Below are 22,248 nucleotides of genomic sequence, written 5' to 3'. Positions count from 1 at the left end.
AATGGTTGGTTAAAATTAACCGTTTCTTTTCTCTTAATTTTTAAGTGAAATAATTATTTTGTTGATTTGTTTTTTCTACAGAAGTGAATAACTTTATTAAAAAAGGCCTATTCAAAGTCTGATTTTTTAAATCTTTATTTTTCAGGTTTTTGGGAGGACAGTACATCTTTAAAATTTACCACTTTTGCTTTGATTTTTCTAAGCCTACTATTCTAGCATGTCTAGGCCCTTGATCCATTCTAAGCAGGCATATCCATTTGTACTAATGGGATGTTTTGAGGTATAAGAGGCTAGACATATCCTTCAACTTGGGACTTTTATTTACTTTTTGAAATCAAACTAAGAAGACTTTTCAAGTGTTTCCTTATTTATAAGTTCCTGCTTTTTTGTTTCTTTTTGTCTGGTAGGAAATTATTCAAAACTACATGTTGTTGATTGATTGATTTCTGTCAATTAAAATTGTATAATAATAATATTGTTCAAATTCTTAATCAATAATTCATACATCGATCAATCAAGAATATGATTTTACAATATTTAATTCAGTATCAGAAATAGCAATTTGTGCATTATTGAATTTTATTTTGAATATTCTTCCAACATATTTCAAAGAACATTTTCTACTGGGGTCTATTGTTTGAATTAAAAAAATGATATCTTAATATTGTACAAAATATAGAATGGGAGAAAATTTTACTTGGAAAATATGATGTCAAAATTAATGAAATATTTTCCATTTTAACTTTCTGTGTTTATAAAAAAAAAGTCAAACACAGACTAGGACTTGTTAAAAAATGTCCATGGTTAATGTTCACTGCGGAGTTAGAAGATATAATCAATTGTGAGTTTTTAATAAATAAAGAAAAGGCAAAAAAAATGTGGTCAGATATGGACCGTAACAATTTAGCAAGGTATAAAATTAACGTTTATAAAATTGATATTTAGGTAAAGTAAAATATAACTTTTTTCTTTCTTTTTTTTTTTTTTTTTTTTTTTTTTTTTTTTGATTGCCTGAAAGAGATAAAAAGAGTTATAAAATTAAGAATTCTGTGGTAAATTATACGTACATTGTTAAGGATTGAAAAACGTGTAAGTGTAAAGAGTGTATAACATAGAGGAAATATTGTATTGTATCATTACATTACTCATGTGCTCAATGTACTCATTGTAAACGAACATTTTATTGATGAAGAAATAAAAGTGGGTCGATCCTACATAAGACAAAAAAAAAAAAATATAGAACAAAATGATAATTCCATAGCAGTCTTCAATAAGGTGATTTTATTTACTAAGAAGTTGCCTTCTGAAAAAGGGGAGTTACATACCACAGTTTTTTCTTATTATCTCCTCTCCTTTTCTAATCTAAATATTTGTTTAGGAATTTAATAAATATTCATTAAAAACACAAACACAAGCATGACACTTGTGTTTTTTTTAAACGGTCAGTCATGATTCAGCTAAAAAAAAAATCTTTTCAGAATGCCCCTTTTCCTGATGGTCATCTAAATAAGTCCACTTAAAATAAACTCTCTAAACCTGTTCAAATTATTATGTTTTCGTTATCATAGAACACCATCATGCGCTGATACTAGACAAGTAATACATGCTGACCATCTTCCAATTAAAATTAAGCAGGTGTTTAGACAGAAAATCTACAATTTTTATCGTTGTTTTTTTTTCTTGTGTGTGCTTATCATTTGTAAACACGAGTGATGGCATCAATCAAGTCAATCAATCAAAGTGCATTCTTCATTGGAGGTTCTGGCAACCCCCTGCCATACGATGTGTTAACTTGTTAGGATCGCTTTCTGGTTTTTATTGAGTGATCTCAAAAGGACAAGAGCCCCAAAGTAGTTCCACAAACAAGTGATGACAATTGTGACAGTACTTTCTTTCAAAAAGGTTGTAAATCACTTATTTTAATAATTATATTACAAAATCTACATCCGGGCCAATTCCGAAGTGCAAGTGCATTTTACAATGGCACACAAAGAGTAATTGCTAAAAAAAAAAAGAATAGTGTCACTGTACAATAGTCCTATTTGATATCTGAATATGGAATGTACAGTATGTGCTGCTATTTAAGCTGTCTAATAATATAGAAAAGAAAAGAAAAGAATTATACCAAATATGAATTGTATATTATAATTATTATTACAATAATTATTCTACATTTTTATATAGCAACAAGATATTAATTATTGTTTTAAATAGGTATCATATTCTATCATTAAGATAAGTTTTAATAGTTCTAATCTTGCCTTTTTTATACTTATTGATAATCAAAATTAATTTAATTGCATAATTACAAAACGAGAAATTATTTACAGATATCATAGGATGAGTAATTTATAATAATTATGGTTGGTTTCGGTATCGCACTAACCTTTGCTCATATTCGACTTTGACATTATTATTGGAACAAAACATGAAAAAGGAAGTCCGAATTACAGAATGAAACATATCCCAAGATGCTGGAAAGGTGGATAAGGTGTTTGCTACGAAAGTGAATTAACACATAATACAAGTAAAAGATATACCTTGGGTCCAACTACCTCCCAATTGGCATTACATGTAATGTAACATCCTTCAGTTAGGATAGTTAGCTGTTGACAAATACTTCCCAGGTTGTTTGTCGCAATATAAACATTGTCAAATATTATTAAAAGATCACTTGTTGAAATGATGCTTGTGAATTGTTGAAAGTTGCGTAGTTGTTAATTGTAAACTTTCGTAATATTTTCTATCTTATGTTATATAATAGCACTAAGCCAAAAATTGTACTGTTTCTCCTTAAAAACGAATAAACAAAACTTGCGCTGTTTGAAGAAGAGCATCTTTTCCCTTTTCCCTTTAGCCATTCTCTTATGTGAAGAAAAGAAAGAACAAATTGATCGTTTTCATCAAGATTTCAGTTAAAATTATGCAGTTTATTATCTATTAATTTAAAGTTGGTGGAAATTAAATTTTAAAAAAGCTTTGCTAAAGTGTATACATTATAACTCTCTGTTTTTCTTTGCTTACTGGGACATCAATTATAAGCTTGTCATTCTCCATTTTTCTTCACTGACCGTGGTTAATCCCACTTCCTGTGTCCACTACTCTGGTCATCTTTGATACATAGCTGGTGAGGATGGAAATGAATTTGCACTATTCTGTTGATACTCCTTTTTCCTTTTTATTTTGAGCTAATCATTAAAGTTCATTTCAATTTTATACTTTACAACAAGTTGTACAAGTTTTTAGGAGTTAACACTAATTGGTTAAGTAGGTGAATTAATTTATACATTTGTTTGAACTTGTTTGATTGATTTCTGTACTTTTTATACAGCACTGTGGTGTTTCATTACTCAGCAGTACTTGTTGTAGGATTAGGCAGCCAAAAGTGACACACATTCCTCTTTTCATTGGGTATTCTTTTTCAAATAAAATGGAATTATATTTATAATTATAATCGTACTGTAAATATATTTATTGTGATTAACAATTAGGCTTGTTGATTATTAATTGTTTTGTTCTATTTCTTCTATATCTTCCTTATATTTTATTCTTTACTTTTTTTTATGGCAGCATTTCCATAATAGTGTTCCTCACAAGTTTTTAAAATAAAATAATTTATTAGAATCACAATTGTATTTATTTATTATTTATTTATTTATGCTTAATAATAATAGTATAGTAAAAGTTTATACAAAACTAAAATGAGCTAAATAATGATAGGTGTAGGCATTTTTGGCAAATTTATGGTTTAAATAATAATAATAATAATAATTAATTTTCTTTTATACCTCATCATGTGCTAAGTGGTTCGAACCAGTTATCAATTTAATTGTTTTTGAACAAGTTGAATTTGATTTTAATCATCATTTGACTTATTCTCGTATGACCAATCTAACCATGATTTTTTGAAAATTAAGCAGTCACTCTGGTATCACTTTGTAATTGGACACTCAGTTACTTATTGGTACAAACCCAACGATTTCAATAACTTTTAATTCAATCAATTGATAGTCGATTTGTTGACCCAGATTTTTCCTCTGAAAAAAAGCTTTGTCATTCACTTATTTTCTCCATTCATTCTGGTAACGCATAGGGGTACAACTACTTATTTTTGGCACTGGGTCAAAAGGATATGCCAAAAAGTTGACTTTTGGACTTTTTTGACCTTCGTCTGTCTCATGTACATGAGTCTTTAATATAGTGTTATTAATTAGATTGTAAAATTATGGTTATTTTGGTAATGATGGTTATTATATACTGTCACGACCATCATTATCATCATCGCTGTCATTATACTTATTACTAGTACGTCACCAATACAAATTTCACTATTTGTCCTTTTTTATCATCATTGTAATCATCATTCTGTAAATGGTCTAAAAATATTTTTTATCTTTGTTATTTATTAATTATAATTTATTTATTTTATAATTATTATGATCAGTTGCCATCATAATAGTTTGAATTATTGTCTTCTTCTTCTTAAAGAATTTTTTTTTAATAATTAAAGCAAATATTGTTCCCCTAAAACATGTAAAAAATGGATTAATAAAAATTAAACATTTTGTAGTTTTATTACTTTTTCAAAAAAAACAAAAAAAAAAACAAGACAAAATAAACTGTAAGAATTTTTAAAAATTATTACACAATATTAAAAAAAAAAAGAAGCATATTCAACACATTTTTCCCCAGTTTTTAGGGGGAACTATATAGGCTAACAGATAGCCTCATGTAATGACGTACAGTATACAATAAGTTTCGCCAATTTAACTGTTAAAAGTAAAACTCAATTCTCAAGATCAAGACAAACATATAAAAAATGTGTAATACAAGTAAAACTAATTTGTTTATAATGTCCAGAGACAGGAAAGAAAAAATCAAAAGGGAAGGATCATCATAAATAAAGGATATATGTTCTGTTTAACGCTGCCGTGCCTTGTGTACATACACTTCCCCAGAAGTGGGTTGGGGAGGATTATGAAAGTCTGAGGTGGTCATTCACCGAATCTTATTGCAATCAAATTAAAAGATTTATCTATTAATTAATGCCAGAAAGTGAAATAGGCAGACACATACTCATCGCAAAGAGTTTGTAAGAAGCCAGAGTTTTTATTGAATCATCTTCGTTTGGTACATACCATCAAAGTGATAGTTTGAAAAGAAATGACGGATAGAATATTTTTTTTAATAAAACATTTCAGAAGCAATGAAGAAACAGAGAAATTATTTTTCAAGCACAAACTCACCAATTAAAGGGTGGAAACTATTTTATAATTTATCATGCTTATAATATAAACAAAGTCTCATTTGATGCTTAGGGAGTGGAGTTGAAAGAGTTACAAGCCTGGCACTAGGTCAAGTTTGAACTCCGAACCTTCGGATCGCAAGGCAAGCACGTTAACTACCAAGCTACAGTTCCACTGTTGTAAAGTTTAGTACAGTACTTCTCTCTTTCATGTACATTAATATGAAATTCATAGTGGCAGCTTTAAGTTAAATTAAGGAACTATCAAACATTTAAAATATAAATTACTGTTTATCTTTTTTTTTACTTTTTTGGCAATCAAATTTCAAATAATGGTGGTAGTAATATCACATTCACATGGTTTGCCAAAATTTATAAAAATTCTAAAAAATATTTTATTATTGTGTTATGCACAGTATTAATTTAATATCATATAATATATTTTGTAAAGCATGAAAACCACCAGAGACTGGAAGAAATAATTTACTTGAAGGAAACTCTGTTATCAATATTTGTCAAAAGTGATTAGAAGTTAAATTTGCCTAAGGCGTAATGTAAATTGCTGAGGCTAAAGGTGGCTGAAGGGAAATGCTAGCACAATGTTTTTGTACGGCCTGGATAATGTCCAGTGATGTCTCTCAATATGTCCAGTTTTTTTTAGATGCCATCTCAGATTCTGAGTCATGTGGAGATTATATTGATAACTATGAGTAATGTTGAAAGTTTGGACAGTGTATAGTCTGAATGGGGGTTTATTCTTAATACTGGTTTAATCAGATTTTGTCTGATGTTTAGCAACATAATTTCTCTTTGTTTAGTTCTTATTTTCTACTTATTATTAGTGAAACCCAGATTTCTATAAGAACTCATTCGAATTAAGAACTTTTCAAAATTGGTGAATATGACCTAGTATTTTGGGGAAAACTAAAATCGACATCATTTACAATTTGTTGAAATGATCAGGCAATCTATTTTTAACAATAGACTCACTGATACAATTATACTTTACAACTAAACTATTATAGACATGTCAATTTTTTTTTTCTTGGTAGATAATACCGTAATATGAAATTATTAACTAAAAACATAAAATTATGTTTGATAAAACATATGATTAGCATATTTCGGATATGATTTACACAGTGTATGATCTAAACCTTGTAAAACAAGCTATTAATGTCTCTTTGCATTTATTTGAAGTCCATATGCTTTGTCCATCAAACTTATAAACTTTAAATTGTTCTTTGGAGGAAATTGTAAGCATGTGACTGGACACGTCCCTGCTTTTTATAATGCACTCAAAAGTGTCAGTTAAAGGGGGAAAAAAGACCAACTCGTTTATTATCTAAATCTGTTTCGTCAAAGTTTGTTTGTAATTGTGTTTATTTTTAGAAATAAATTTCATAAAACGTATCTATGAATGTATATACATTTATTTTTCTGTTATAATAAATGATCATGTAACGAGGTCCAGTTGGAAATTCTCCAAGGCATGCATTGGTTGATAGGAAACCATCCCCATATGGGCTGTCTGTCAGTTACGTAGGGAATTGTTTGAACCCAGTTCATTGATATGATTCAAATGTACATCCATTATAATAGTAACATGGCTAGATTTAGTACTTGCCTGGCAATTGTTCTATATCGTTCTTGCCTGATATAGAAGTTCCAGTTGTAGTGAAACCCTCTTCCCCCTCAAAAAACTAAAACCATCTTTCATATTCAAAGATGGTTATGCCTATACTGGAATGTTTTCTCATCTGGCGTTACATTGCGGTTGAGCATATTCTGTATTGAAATGTAAAAATTACAAATATATACCCTATAAAATTGATGTCACTTTTGATTTCTATCATTTTATATAAGTATTAATTATGTGCACGCTAGCCTTTTAATAATTTTATAAAACCACACTTAAATATATCGTTGATTGTTGAAGTATTTAAAATTCTCATAACAATTTTGTAAAAAGATATACATAATACAAATTTTATATTTTATATTTCAGAAAAAATGTGGAAAAGAAAGCATTATTTGAACATTTAGATTCAGTATTCCTTGCAGTTGATGAGATTGTTGATGGAGGGTAAGTTTGGAAACTCTTTTTATATAAAAAAAAAAGTGTTAATGTATATTGTAAACGAAATGTATCAAATGACAAATGTCAATGAGTAAAGCTTCTACTGTATGGCATGGTCAGTTCATACATGGACAAAAAATAACTTTGGTTTTGACACTACAGAGGGCAGCAAACATATTTCAGACACTTAAAATTACGTCGTCTTTTACTTTTTTATTGGGTGTTGTTTTGTCACTGTATCCTCTTCCTCATCATAGTCTGCCGTCAAGTTATCTGACATTTTTTTTATGGTGACAACTTCCTTCATTGGCCGTGCATTTATTACTAATTTCCATTCCCCTGTGAAGATAAACAAAATGACGTATAACATGAAGTAATCCTGATTAGCTTTCTTGGCTCCTAGTATTTGCAATTGCCGCATGTTATGTTACATTTTTTCTTTCTTTTCTTATTAACGGAAGTGAATGAATTAATTATGTCCCAATTTGAATGTGACAAAAATCTTTATGTGACAAAAATCTTTATGTGACAAAAATTCTTTTTTTTTTAGGATAAGAATAAAATTGTAATAATAAATTGTATATGGAAATTGTAGGAATAGTTTAAATGATGAAAATCTAAGGACATACACTAATGATAATAAAAAATATTTGCTAAAATATGCATTCTCTGTTTGTACATTTTATAAATATTACATATTACATACAGTTATACAAATTTGTATTACTTAACTCATCCATACAAATGAGATATCAAAATGATTGGAATAGGTTAAATAATAATATATGTATTTGAATGTTATGCCATATTGGATCCAATTTCCTACTTAAGGCCAATTTACACCGATGAGCAGTAATGGAGCAGTTACAGTAAACGGAACACAAAAATATAGAATCTAACAAACAACGCAAGTTCAATATTGGGATATCGAAACGTGGCAGGCTGAAGGCGCTTGACCTTTGACAAGATCGCCTAAATGTTTTAGTATATATTAATTTTACAATACTTAGTATAGTATTTTCTGGTACAGCTGCTCTATAATCTCTTTGCTTTTCTTCCTTATCCCTATATTTTTAAAATTTATACTAACAAATATCTTTTTATTAATATTATCATAATTAAGAATATTATATCAGAAATTGATTAAATAATATTTATCGCATAATATACAATATACGATAATTTAATTAATTGATATAAAAAATCATTATACCCAACTACTATCTCCATTTCCTTATGCAGAACATCATTAGAATAAAAGAACAAATCAAACATCCACATATAATCAAACATTGTATACTCTATCTCTAACAATTTGTTCAATCTTCTATCGACTAAAGCCGAAGTATAGTCGTTATCTCGGGACCGTTCTATGGTTACCACCAGGTAGGCTTACTTCATCAAGGCTTCTATGAATGGATGTACTGGATGGGAGCAGAAAAACTAGTAGACCATACCCAGTACCGTTTTGATTACGATCAATCGGGAAATTACTTCACGACATTTTTGCTATTGCTTCTATACAACAAGAGATATCAATTGCAATTGTACTAGGAATGTTTTAAACTACATTTGAAATCTGCCATAAAGCAGATCCTTACTATACTAATAATTCACTACTTATGAAAAAACACAAGGAATGATAATGATTTTTCAAAAAAATGAGATAAAAACAGATAGATATGTAGTTGTAGCAAAATAATTGACCTGCTATAATTTCGATTAATATTCAAATTATTCAGCAGTTTCCTCGATGTTAAACACATAGCGTACAGTTGCTTCATTCATTACGTGTAGATTTTGATTTAATCAAATAATTTTTCTAGCCTCTGGTCAAATAAGGACAGTTGTGCTGCCAGCAAAAGTGACAAGCTTGTTAGCGGTTGAGGTCATTTCTGACAGTTGGTCATCTTGATTTTTATCAATTTTTTGATATAAATAAAATAAAAATGTTTACTTGTTTCATTTCACTTGTAACATTTATATTTTATCTTGCATGATATTAAACTGTTTCATTCAGTTTTATATTTTATATAAAGTAATTTAAACTGTGTAAGTTTTTCGTTTCATTATAAGATGACTCACATTAGTGTAGGGTTAGCTTCTGTTAACCTTACATCATAATCTTGGGATGCAAAAATAAACAATTTTCTTTGGGGACATTTTACATGCATACATAATGCAAAGTTAAACATAGAACATACTTTACACTTCGTTTAGGGTCAGATACTTTTAACCTTCATTATCCAGAAAAGCAGACAATTTAGTTTATACATTTGAATATTAATTTTAGAAATTCTTAAAATTTCTTCTGTTTATACATTATAGTAAAGTGTGCACATCTGGCTTCTGTGCATTCATGGGGATCTTTCGGAAAAGTAGGTGGTTACACGGGTGCCCATCTCAACCCTCTTTACAGATGGATGAATTTGGTTTTAGCTCAACACAACAAAACTTTCTATATGTTTTTAATATCTATTCCACTGCTGCTCTTTGAGATAGTTTCATATACTGTAATATAAGATAATTATGTTTTATTATTTTATTCATGTATTATTTATCATTTGTTGTAATTGTAAAATTAACAATTTTGTTATTTATAAATAGGCCTACTGTAAATTAAAATATTTAGATATTTAACTCTGATATTCGGATGTATAACTTGTGTATAATTTATGGTTTTATTTCTTTATTTTCTTCTTTATTCTTTAATAAACTGTTGAAGTCAAATATAAATATTGACTCATGAAGGATTTAATACAAGTATGTATTCATGTTCTTGCATTACTGCAAAATAAAGAAACAACATTTAAAACTAAATGTAGGCTAAAGAGATGAACCTGCAGAAGTGTGACAATTCAGGCAGGAATTACCTCACAAGGTCGTGCACATTAGCCGAAACTTGACGGACATTCAAAGCAGGCTTAGAACATTTGTCGTTTAATTGCATTGGATCCTGCCGATATAAACCCCTCGATGTGTGGGTGAATCCAAGTTATTACGTTTGCGAAACATGCTGCATGACAGCTTCGTATCATGATCGGGTGCGAGGATTAGACGAATGTCATAATCCTTAATACATTCATGTCGTACAGCTGGAAAAGCTTGTCAAAGGGTGACAAGATGTGCTGGAGCGATTAAACCGCGTTGTGCAGTTTAGGATTTGAATCTGACATGTTCATGCTGTTTGCGATATTTTACCGGATTAAGACCGACATCCATGGTTTATATATGATTTAGCCAATCAAGATTTTCAGAGTTCATCTGATATTTCGGGGCGGTTTGTTATTTTAGCTGAGCTCACAACACCGCCCCTATGACAACTAGCACGATTTGAGTTCGTAACAGGTCATAGTCATTAAAATGTCAAATGTTTTTCAAGTTTCATTTTTTCAAATATATCTTTTTTTTCAAATTTTGCTTTCACTTTTCAACTTGTATTTGGAAAGGAAAAAATGTATAATGATGAATCAAAATAGTCTGACAATTGCATAAATTCTTGCTTGTTAGTTTAACAGTTTGTGTAATGAAATTTAGACCTACAGTAGCGGAGAGCAATATAAGACAGATGATTTTAGATTTGACCCACCTATAGTGTGTTTGGTATATCTTGCTAGAATTGAAGTTGATTTATAATTTGGAAAATAAAAACTACGACAAAAAAAAAAAATTTAAAAAAAATTACTGTACATGAATATTACATTATTTATAATAATTTTTTTATTTTTTTTATTTTATAGAATTTTGATGGAATGTGATTCTAATACCGTTATTTCAAGAATAGCATTAAGAGGGGACGAAGTACCAATATCTGAACAGAACTTTGCACAGGTAATTGCCTACTTAATTGCATACTGTTATAAATATACTCTAGCTGTACAGCAGCATCTCACTTGTGGATGGAACACCATGTTATGTTTGTGTCTTAGGTCCTCTGTACAATCTGTTTTCTGATCATCTAATGTTCCTTCCAAAGTTCCAATAATGTATTCAAGGAATTTTCTATTGTTTTTCCGGTCTTGTGTCTAAACTAACATTGTTGTGTTGTGTGCCACTGTATCAAATGCCATTCTTCCAAGACAAAGCAATTACATAACTATTCTACATTAAGATGTAAACCCTCACATTATGCCCGACATCACACATCATCATCTTTTCTAAGTCAATTTTCTCCCTCCCCCTAAAGGGTTACTGACTGTCACTCAGTCCAGGCTGCTACACCACTTCTTCTTGTCTTGCACATCATATTCATCCAAAAATGGTTTTTAAGCTTTCTTTCTTTACCATATTTGTCCACATCATTGTTGGCTGTCCTCTTAAGTCTTACTCCAACTTCTGATGCCAAACTCTCTTTAGAGGTTCATCTTTTCTTAGAAGTTCCTGCATGTTCATCATCAGTCCAGGCTGCTACACCACTTCTTGCACATCATATTCTTCCAAACCAATGTTTCTGAGAACTTTCTCTCTTTACCATACATTTCATCTCTGGCTGTCCTCTTAGTCTTCTACCTCTAACTTACTCTCGTTACTGGTGGTTCATCTTTTTGTCCCATCAGTTTTAAACTACTACTTTTACCATCTAATCAAAATCATCATAATAATCATTAATGGCTCTAACAATAGTACAAGCACTTGTTTCGTTTCTTCTCCATAAGTACACTTTCATATAATAATTAACCTTCAATTATATCGATCGTTCTCCATAATTTCACAACAATCTAAAGAGGCATAAAGTGTAAGATTACATTCTTGTGAAAAAAGAAAAATAATTTCTCTTGAAATACTTTCTTGATCTTTGTCAAAGTCTTTTGAGATTAGTTAGAAAGTGAAACTGTCTGTTGTTTCATGTGATAAAGTACATGTATTGATCATGATAGTAATGTTGCTGCAGTAGGCTGTACTTCAATTTGCACATTTTCATTTTATTTGTTTGTGTTTCATAAAAAAAAACAATAAAGAAATAAAAATAATAAAAGATTATACCAGTAGATAAATTTTGAAAAAATAAGTTAAAAATGATGAGCAGATAAATGTACATCTTCTGAGCATAATAATGAATAACAAAAAGGCAAATGATGAAAGAATAAATTAAACTAGCAAGTCAAAGGACATGAAACAACGACCAAGATTTAGTAAAGTGATCTTTAATTTTCTTGAAGAATGCGTAGCGGGTGACAAGCACTTGAAATTAAGGGGTTACATTTTTATACATGAGTGGCCCATAATACTGTGTTGAAAGTAGTTGGATGGGAATTTAAATGTCATTTCTAGTTCTAGTGTCATATTTATGAATGGTTTTATTGAGGGCAAACATGGTAGAATAAAGTGGGTAGCCGAAAAAAACATGATTATGATAAGAATACTATTTGTATTATGCAATGAGGATACTGATTGAACTGATTTCTATTTAGAAAAAAAATGGTGATCCTGTGATTAGTATCACTTAAGACAAAAAATGTCACTACCATATTTGGGCATATCAAACTGATTTGATAGTGTAGACAGTGCTTTAAAATGTGAAGCAGTATGTTTGAATGATGTGTTTGTATTCTGTATTTTACCAAGATAATTTCATAACATTTATAACTTCTTCTTCTTCTTAAAATATTCATCCAGCCTTAAGCTGTTGGCACCCACACGACAAGCTTTTTGTAGCTTTAACAACAGTAACTATAAACACCATACTTTTTCATGAAAATTACAATACATTTTAATACATTTTCCCTGTTGTTACAGCAAGAAGCGGTATAGTTATTAGACTATTTAAACGTATTTAGTTTTTAATCTACATCGGAAATGTTTTCATTTAGAAATATAATAGGTTAAATTGTATTTCATAGTTGTTTGTCTCTGTGTAACATTAGTAATTAAAAGCTTTATTAAATTAATCTCTATTAATATGGAAGGAAATATTAAAACTGTTAATTCCTGTGTCCTTGTTATTAAAAAAAATGTTTTTTATGCACCCCTAGTTTTATACCACATTATTTTAAAGTACATTATTCTCTTATGCATCTATTAAATGAATTGCAATTGTCATTTTTATGAACATATATTATCGAAAAATTGGGTTATCGTAAAAAAAAAACCAATAATGTGTCCACAAACAACATAGTTTTCGGTGTCATTTATAGTTCACAGAATGACATGGACAAAATGTGATATTAATAAATTTGCATGATGAGTAATTCGTGAACAAGGCTAGAGTAGGGTTTGCGAGAGTTCTGTTGACGTTTTTCGTGCCCTGTTAAATCTCTCATTATCACATCGCAATACTTGACACCTTCTTTGTAAATGTACAAGACGCTCTGGAGGATATTTCACACATTTTGCTTCCTGCTTTTAATTAAAACTGTCAGCACCTTTGTTCAAATCAATCCAACTAATTACCGTGACCCTAGCCGAAAAAACATAAAGAGTCGTGATTCGAAAGATTGCTAGTCGTTCGGTTCAGTTGGGAACATGCAAATGTTCAATCTCATGGTCAACATTTTACTGAGAGCTTATCTTTCATTTCGTAGATTAAACGATAAATATTATTGGCGGCACTGAATATGGTTCGCGTGTTGAACAACAGCAGCTGTGCGTTTCTGTGTTGAGTGTAGTTGGTGTTCATCTTAATGAGATCAAATTTGGTGCCCAATTGAAATTAGTCTAGTTTATTTTATCAGTTTACTATTGAGACTATTTAAAAAATGTTTCAAATCACACATATTTTACATACAGAATAGAAAATAATATACCATACAATATAATTTATACTTATAACTTACTGTACAGAAAATAGGGAACAAAGAGTTAGGTCCATAAATAACTGCATTTGTAGAAAATACTTTATTATATTATTTAAGCTATTTTAAATTATTTAACGAAAGTTTGTTAATTAACCCAAAATGTAAACAAAAAAACACTACACTGCCGCTACAATCAATTTGATATAACCCCACCCTCCAATCCCTTCCTTTCTCGTTGTTTTTAATTCATCTGCCAAATGACAAATATTGTATCAAACTTGTATAAATTCTATTGTTCTATAACCACATCTTTGAAACTGACCACATATTTTATTACATCTTGGTTATCAATAGGGTGTACAGAAAGAAAGTACATGCAAGTAATTTGACCAATCACAGCTAACAGTTTGATGATCTGTATCTGTATATCCTTGTGTTGCACTCACCCTATTTTAAACCAAGCTTTAATTAAAGGAGAATATTTAATAGTGTCACATTGGCTATTATCGATGCACAATTAAACAACTGTTTACTGTGGTAGGGAGAAAGAAACACTTGTTTGATGTTCCATTCCCGACACATGTTGGAACAATCATGTGATTGAATTATCACTTTCACGGTTGCGTGCAATTGATGTGTTATTACTATTATAATAGACATGTTTTATACCAAATGTCAGTGATTCACACGCAAAAAAATAGGAGATTATTTAAATATTTGTAACTTATACTGTACTTGGCCTAATTATAAATGTATCTGTTGGATGGTTTGTGTTTTTTGGTGACGGAGAATTTTGATATTAATGAACAAGTGTGAAGTGCTTATCAACATGCCGTGTGTTTAATTGTTGTTGAAATCTGCAATTACTTTTAGAAGTAACTGGGCCAATCACAATCTGATTGCCAGTTGAAAACCTTTATTTTACCCTGTCAGTGTCGCGATATATTGGTCAATTGTTTAGCAATATTATTTATATACTGTATATTCAATACGCGTCATCATCATTAGACATATTGAGCTCTACTATATTGTGCCATGCAATAGCTTACTGTATATTAATTAACCTAACATTATAAGGTTCAATTTATTTTTTGTCTCCATTTCTATTACATACAGATGTAGCATTAATTTGCCATTGTCTTTTGACACCCACGATTGTCTGACTGCATGACACTTGCTTCTTGATAACATGTTCACCTGTGCGATATAATGTTCATCAATATCCTTTAGGATTGTGGCTATCCATTGGGAATAGGAGTTGTCTGAAAAATAGCGCTATCCAACATGTATTTGAAGATGTTCCACATACATCGGCCGACCCACTGTGTTATTTTGATGCTTCGGTATATAGGTCCGCACACAATTTAGTAATTTCCATGCAAAATGTTGACATGAAATTTACTACTAATGTTCTTAAGTGGCTTCCCAAAGTATACACTGCTAAATTTATTCCAGAGCCAATAAACATACATAATGTATATGAAAAAAATAAAATTATTTTTCGAAAAGAATAAATGAATGAAAATATTAATTTGATTCAACACACAGGGTTTGTCAGCAAAGCTGCAAGTAAGTAATATCTGGTGAACACTTCAATTGATTTATTTTCTATACTCTGGTAATAGTTTGTCCCATAAATGCCCCAATATTCGGTTTATACTTCTTTTTGGCATGTTCGGTTGTGGTCTTTATTCTTTTGTTTCTTCCTCCATTTTTTTCTACTGTAATATAATAATTTTTTTTAATTTTTAGATGAACCAATTCCATTTACCTTTCACAGTTTCTAATTCAACTTTGTTGAACTTTTATTCTATCATAATTGTAACCTTCTGAGCTACTTTTTTTTTACATAATTAATATTGACTTTCACATCTTTTATATTAGTATGTTTGTAATATTGTACACTCACAGATTTCTAAACTGCACTATGGCACGTGTACGCGTATACACCTGTAAAGTAACACAGACTATGATGACTCATGTACAACTCCCTCTTCTTTGTGTGATGTTGTTTTAGTTTTGTTTCTATAAAAGCAATTAGTAAACAATGTATCAAGTTTTTAAATTATTTTTTTTTATCTAACTATACAATTACTTCTATTAAAACTATAGTAAGATACACAATAATATTTGTCTATCTTATGTTACTATTTTGATGAGTGATAAACTATTGTGTTTTACCTCTCTGCTACCTGATTGTGTAACATGTCCGAGATGATTGAGGTTTAAAAAAAGTTACTGCATGAATGGCGTTATTGGCCCTATAGTTGCACTGCACTTTAAATGCAGATACAGGAGAAAGGTTTGGCACTATGTTTGGCATATAGATATCCTTTTATACGTGTCATACAGTTTGTTTCTATTTCTAATTATGAGAAGACCGATGTTGGGTGAAAGATTTGACAGATTACAAATTGACCATACTTAAAATTAAAGCTGTCTACACTATCAAACTAGTTTGACAAAAAAAATGTGATGTGCCCAAATGGTAGTGATATACCCAAACATGGTATTGATATGACATCATCATGTCCATATATGGTCACATCATATTTCTTTCTGAATTAAAGTTTGATAGTGTAGACAGAGCTTTAGCAATGTTTGTCTATTTTAGTTTTTGTAAAGCAGCTTTCTTTTTGTCCATCAGTTTTTCTGGTGCAAGGTGTGTTACCATGATGCACAAACTCTTAATGGTTTTTTAAATAGTGAATAGAGTGTATCAAATATCTTAATTCAAATTTGATTTTTTCTAGCAGAAGATCTAGCAATTCTAAAATGTTTTTAAAGAAGCATTTCACTATAGCCATACATTATGAAGCGCGCTATGGGAATATGCAATAGCAACACAGTTGCTATCGTCGTGTCATACAATGATACTGACAAGAATTATATGAGGATGTGTATAAAACATACTAACAGATGCACTAACAGATGTCTATTAGAAAATGTCTCTTTTTAGACGTTAGAGGAATCTTCATTCACAGTTATAAGTACTTCTGTATTCTGTTCTTTATCATGACTTCTGTCAAATTATTTATGCAATTGGAAATTGATATGTTAATCTTCTTTGGTTTCTGAAATTTTATGTTTTATATTTCGATTCTGATTTCATTATCATAATGTATGATCCACTTGCCTCTAGTTAGTTTCTTTTTTTAAAGTTAGATTTATGATTTTAAAAACTAATGGCAGTATTATATCAGTAAAATTGATGACATAATTTTCTGTTTAAATGCGTTTTATTCAAACTTGAGAATGAATCTAAAACCCGTTTAAACACTGCATAAATTGTTACCAATTTTAACAAGTTGTATAACATATTTTGATCTCCTGATTTGCTACACATTTTTGATAGATTCATAGCGAACACGAGTAATCTTGAAAGAAGGTATAGTTGGGGATGCTATTTGATTATTTTTTTTAGCATAATGTACTGTTGTGATAAGGATAGTCAGTTAAATACATGCCAACCATCTTGTAACTAGAACAAGCCGTTTGCGGGTGTGTTTTTTCCCCAAGACTTCACATGTGTCCCCTTGGCCACAAAATTGCCTTGCAAACCTGATTACAACTTATTAAAGGGTTTTGCAAATTTGACTCTGTATAATATGACAAAATCTGAATGAAATATCTTTCTTTATTAACTACATAGTTTTCTTCATGATTTAAAGTAAATCTATAATTAAATTATTATTTAATCTTTGAAAAACATTTAAAAAATTCACCTCAACCTCTGCGAGTTATTATTGAAAATGTATGTTATGTAAGACCGATTTATTCCCTTATATGGTAGATTCACAAATACTCACAAAACCTCAATACCGACATTGTAGGAAATTTACGGATATAAAGTCTTATTTTATCCTTCATGAAAAACTAAAATTTCATGGCCACAACAGTGTGAACAAATACTTGAAACTTGAAATCAGTAATTAATTTTTATATACAAAGACAAGATAGTAGTTTGATGGTGTGGACAGAGGTTTAAAACACTCTGGTCACGCGATTTGATCGAGTGGTTTATTATGAAATTTAGGAAATCCTTGGATTTGAGAATTCAAGTGCATGGTCTCAAAGATCTTATTCATTTTTACCACTGTTAAATATGTGCAATATAATTTCTGAATTTGTATATTGAGGGATATAATATAAGTGGAAGGTGGTCTATAAATGATTTAAGGTGAAGGTCTTCACCTAATCTATTGGTATCTTTTCCATGAAAATGTCACTGTAGTGTGTGATAGCGTGATATATCGTAATACAGTTTAACAGGGAGTTGGCTTTAGAGATCATACATTGTAGTATTGGTGGCAGCACACAAGTTTATTAACAGACTTTACTTTTTATTTAATTGCTCCAGAACTCTAGTTTTCATCTTCTTCACTCCATGTAAACAAGTTTATTTGGGTTTTCGAGTTTCAGGTATTCAATATAGTACACAATTGCAGCTCCATGTTTCTTTCAGTGAGTATACAAAAAGTGAGACAAAACCAAAAATGGTGTTTGAAGTTTGGCTTTATCCTGTGTCCAGAAGATGTAATTATTTTAGTTAATTTCCATCAGAGAGCAGACTCTACTTTTAAAACGAGTTTATTTAGGTTTTCGAATTTTCAGGTATTCAATATACTACACAATTACAGCTCCATATTTCTTTCTGTCCAGAAGATGTAGTTATTTTAGTTAATTTTCATCAGGGAGCCAAGTTGATTTGTTAGTTGTTTGCCCGATTCTGAAGTATTTTCATATGTTAGTATTTATAATATTAAGAACAATTTGGGCAGAGTAATGCCAACATCTGTCCATTATTTTAGTTAAATCATTGCATTTATTTGTTTGTCAAATTACTGAATCAAAAAAAGGGATGAACAATAGTAGACATTGCGTTTGCAAAGTTGAAGTGCCTTACAATCAACCACCTTTTTATAAAGTTATTATTATAGCCCATCTCCAATGGGAATTGAAGAGGGCAAGAACTAGGAACATCTTGGTATCAACAATGACAGTTCATGTACATCTTTCCTGGTTGATAAATCCAAAACATGTTTAAATAGAGTTGGAAGCAAGTCTGTATCAGCCACGGCCACCAACATAATAATGCATCCCTGCTGTCTAATAACTGGTTATTATTAATAGTATAAAATTACATAAATATATGAACAGATTTAGTTTCCCAGTTATCATTATCAAACTTTAATACATATTCAACAAATAATACTAAACAATTGTTGTGGTTAATGCTGATGTAGTGTTGACATAATTAAATGTTTTTTTTTATCCCAGGCTCACTGTCAAGTGTTATTTAGCGCCGTTAGCCCATGTTGTAACAGATAAAACATGTTGGTTTAGTGTGATAATCGTCATCGTATTTAGTTACTCTACTCAAATCTTTGGGGGCTAGAAAGTCTAATGTCCAAGGGGACAGTGGTGAACCAACGGTCACAAATGAGTAATATAGACACAACCCATAGGAAACATAAGCCAGGGCTAAAACAGTGTAACAATAAGGTCGTTGACATTTGGACGGATGTATAATTAAAGCATAATGTTCTATCAATTATGACCGATACATTATATCACAACTTTTACGTATTGTTAAACCTAATTTATTTATTTTTTCTTTATTGATTTTATTTTGTTGTTAATCCTCTGAAAACTTTAAATTTTGTTTGTCTCTTCAGGTTTTCCAAAGTGCTAAAGATCAGCTGAAGTGGTCATTATTAAAGTAACAAGAACAGATGTTTCTATGGCAACACCGAAAATAACTATGTAGCAATGATTCTATAAATAGGATTAAAGCAAGTTTTGATATTTACTGTACTAATATTTCATTTAATATTTAAATGCTTACAAAAACCTGAAGAAAAACATATTTTAAAGAATTATCTCAAATTTGTTGGTTGAAGGCATTGGGAAAAAAGAAATGAATTTATTTATTATTATTGAATGAATGAAACAATTGGCAACAGTAGAGATTATCACCCTCCTGTAGTGTCCAATTAGATTCAATTTGAATTCACAGTAAAGTATAACAAATTGGTTCACAAACATGTTGTCAATTGAAACTATAAATATAAAAAAAAAGTTTAAAAAATAATTATGGATGTATTATATTCATACTTAATGTACTTTCCTTTAATACAATTTTGTTATCAATAATATCTGAAAAATAATAGTATAAAGAGAGTATAAAAATCGCCTACTGTTCATAAATATCTTTTTAAATAAGACCATAAATGAAGACCATTGTTTATTATCTATTGTTTATAGCCTAATTGATGTACACTAATGTTTTCCTCGAGTTCCATTTCTTGTATTGAAATATGTTTAATAAACAAACATTTATTTGTACGCTTATATGTACGTGAAGATGTACGATAGAACCCGCATATATGTACCTTTAATGTTTCATTAAACTTTACTTTAAGTAGTTGAATGTATTATAATATGTATTCCTGATCTTATTATTCATAGTTATTATTTGCTGACGTTTAATCTTGAATATTTTTTTAGTTTTGGCCAATAATTTAAATCTGGTAGTTTTTGTAAGCATCAAATATATGAAGAATATTGTAAGAGAGCATATTATTAAACATGGTTTAAACAGGGAGGTATTATACCTTTTTATCTTACTTATTATCTTACTTAAGCTTGGTTCCCATTAAAGTCGCATGGACGTAGACGCAACGCAAGCAAGTTCAAATAATCCATTACTTGTGATTGGTTAGCGTCGCGCTTACGTGATTGAGGGTAAAGCGTGGTTCCCACTAGCGACGCAACACAAGGACGTAACGCAACGCAAGTGAATTGACCAATCACAAGCGATGGCTTATTTGCTTGTGATTGCTAACTGTTTATAACTTAGCTTGTCATTGGTTAAAACGCTTGCGTTGCGTTTACGTCCTTGCGTTACGTTCTAGTGGACACCAAGCTTTAAACGTGGTTTCCACTAGCGACGCAAAGGACGTAACGCAACGCAAGTGAATTGACCAATAACAAGTGATTAAGCCATGGGAACCACGCTTTACTGTCTATAACTTCGCTTGTCATTGGTTAAAACGCTTGCGTTGCTTTTACGTCCTTGCGTTACGTTCTAGTGGGAACCAAGCTTTAGTTATGTCCTTGCGTGTCTTGATTTGTGGTTTAGCTTTATAGGGCATACTATCAATTAAGATTCTGCGTTTTAATGTAGGCCTATAAGGAAGATAACTGTATTATATCGATAATACCATTAGTAACTCTATAATACAAAACACTTCTTACTCAATTGTTTATTTCTCTAGTATAAGTAATGTTCCTTCGTATATTAACCATCGAAAAAGTATGTAGAGATCTAATCATTTTTTTTTGTTATTTCATAATACCTACCATAAAAATAAATTCAGCATAGGCCTACAATACGTTTCTATTTTCAGTTTCATTTGTTAATAACTATTGTAAAAAACGCTAATTCTTGATTCCCACTAGAGACGCAACACAAGGACGTAACGCAATGTAAGTGAGTTGACGGATTATTCGAACTGTCGCTTGTCATTGGTCGACACGCTTGCGTTGCGTTTACGTCCTTGCGTTGCATCTTAAGCTTGGTTCCCACTAGAACGTAACGCAAGGACGTAAACGCAACGCAAGCGTTTTAACCAATGACAAGCGAAGTTATAGACAGTTAGCAATCACAAGCGAATAAGCCATCGCTTGTGATTGGTCAATTCATTTGCGTTGCGTTACGTCCTTGTGTTGCGTCGCTAGTGGGAACCACGCTTTAGTGTGAACCAAGCTTTATAACGTAATGATGTGACGTCTTTTCTGTGACTTCAACCTCTTATTTTCTATTCTTAATTCTTTAATATTCTTAATTCTTTAATTTTTATTTTCATTTAATTTACTAAAGGTTCAAGTTATTGCTACAGTGAGGATTGATAAAGACTTTCATTCCGAGACAAAAATTCCCACCGTCTAAGTATTTTACTAGGTAAAATGTTATCTGCTTTTAACATGCAATCAATCTATTTTTGGAACATCTAATACAATTAGGGGATTGTTACATTAACCAAAAAACGACGTCATGATTATAAGACAAAAACTTAATTATATAAATTACCAGTACTGTACAGTAAATGAATTGATTGCAATGATGCTTAAAGATACGTTCACACTTTGCCCGGATTAGGTCTGGTGGCTACGTACGTTACGTT

The 22,248-nt window shown here is 30.5% G+C and overlaps 1 protein-coding gene across 2 annotated transcripts in view; it reads left to right on the top strand.

The window, feature by feature from the left end:
• Window positions 1–21,456, top strand: part of LOC140040267 (coatomer subunit zeta-1-like) — a 65,976-nt gene extending 44,520 nt beyond the window's left edge. For both annotated transcript variants that reach the window (XM_072086061.1, XM_072086060.1), the window contains 3 exons: window positions 7,254–7,331; window positions 11,066–11,156; window positions 19,738–21,456. In XM_072086061.1, coding sequence (XP_071942162.1) covers window positions 7,254–7,331; window positions 11,066–11,156; window positions 19,738–19,785 — 217 coding nt within the window. In that variant the 3' untranslated portion in view covers window positions 19,786–21,456. The remainder of the gene's footprint in view (window positions 1–7,253; window positions 7,332–11,065; window positions 11,157–19,737) is intronic.
• Window positions 21,457–22,248: the final 792 nt, after the last annotated feature.

Source organism: Antedon mediterranea, chromosome 2, assembly GCF_964355755.1.
Source record: "Antedon mediterranea chromosome 2, ecAntMedi1.1, whole genome shotgun sequence".
In the NCBI taxonomy this organism is placed as follows: domain Eukaryota; kingdom Metazoa; phylum Echinodermata; class Crinoidea; order Comatulida; family Antedonidae; genus Antedon; species Antedon mediterranea.
The sequence above is the reverse complement of the archived record's forward strand: the minus strand, read 5'-3'. Positions and strand labels throughout refer to the sequence as shown.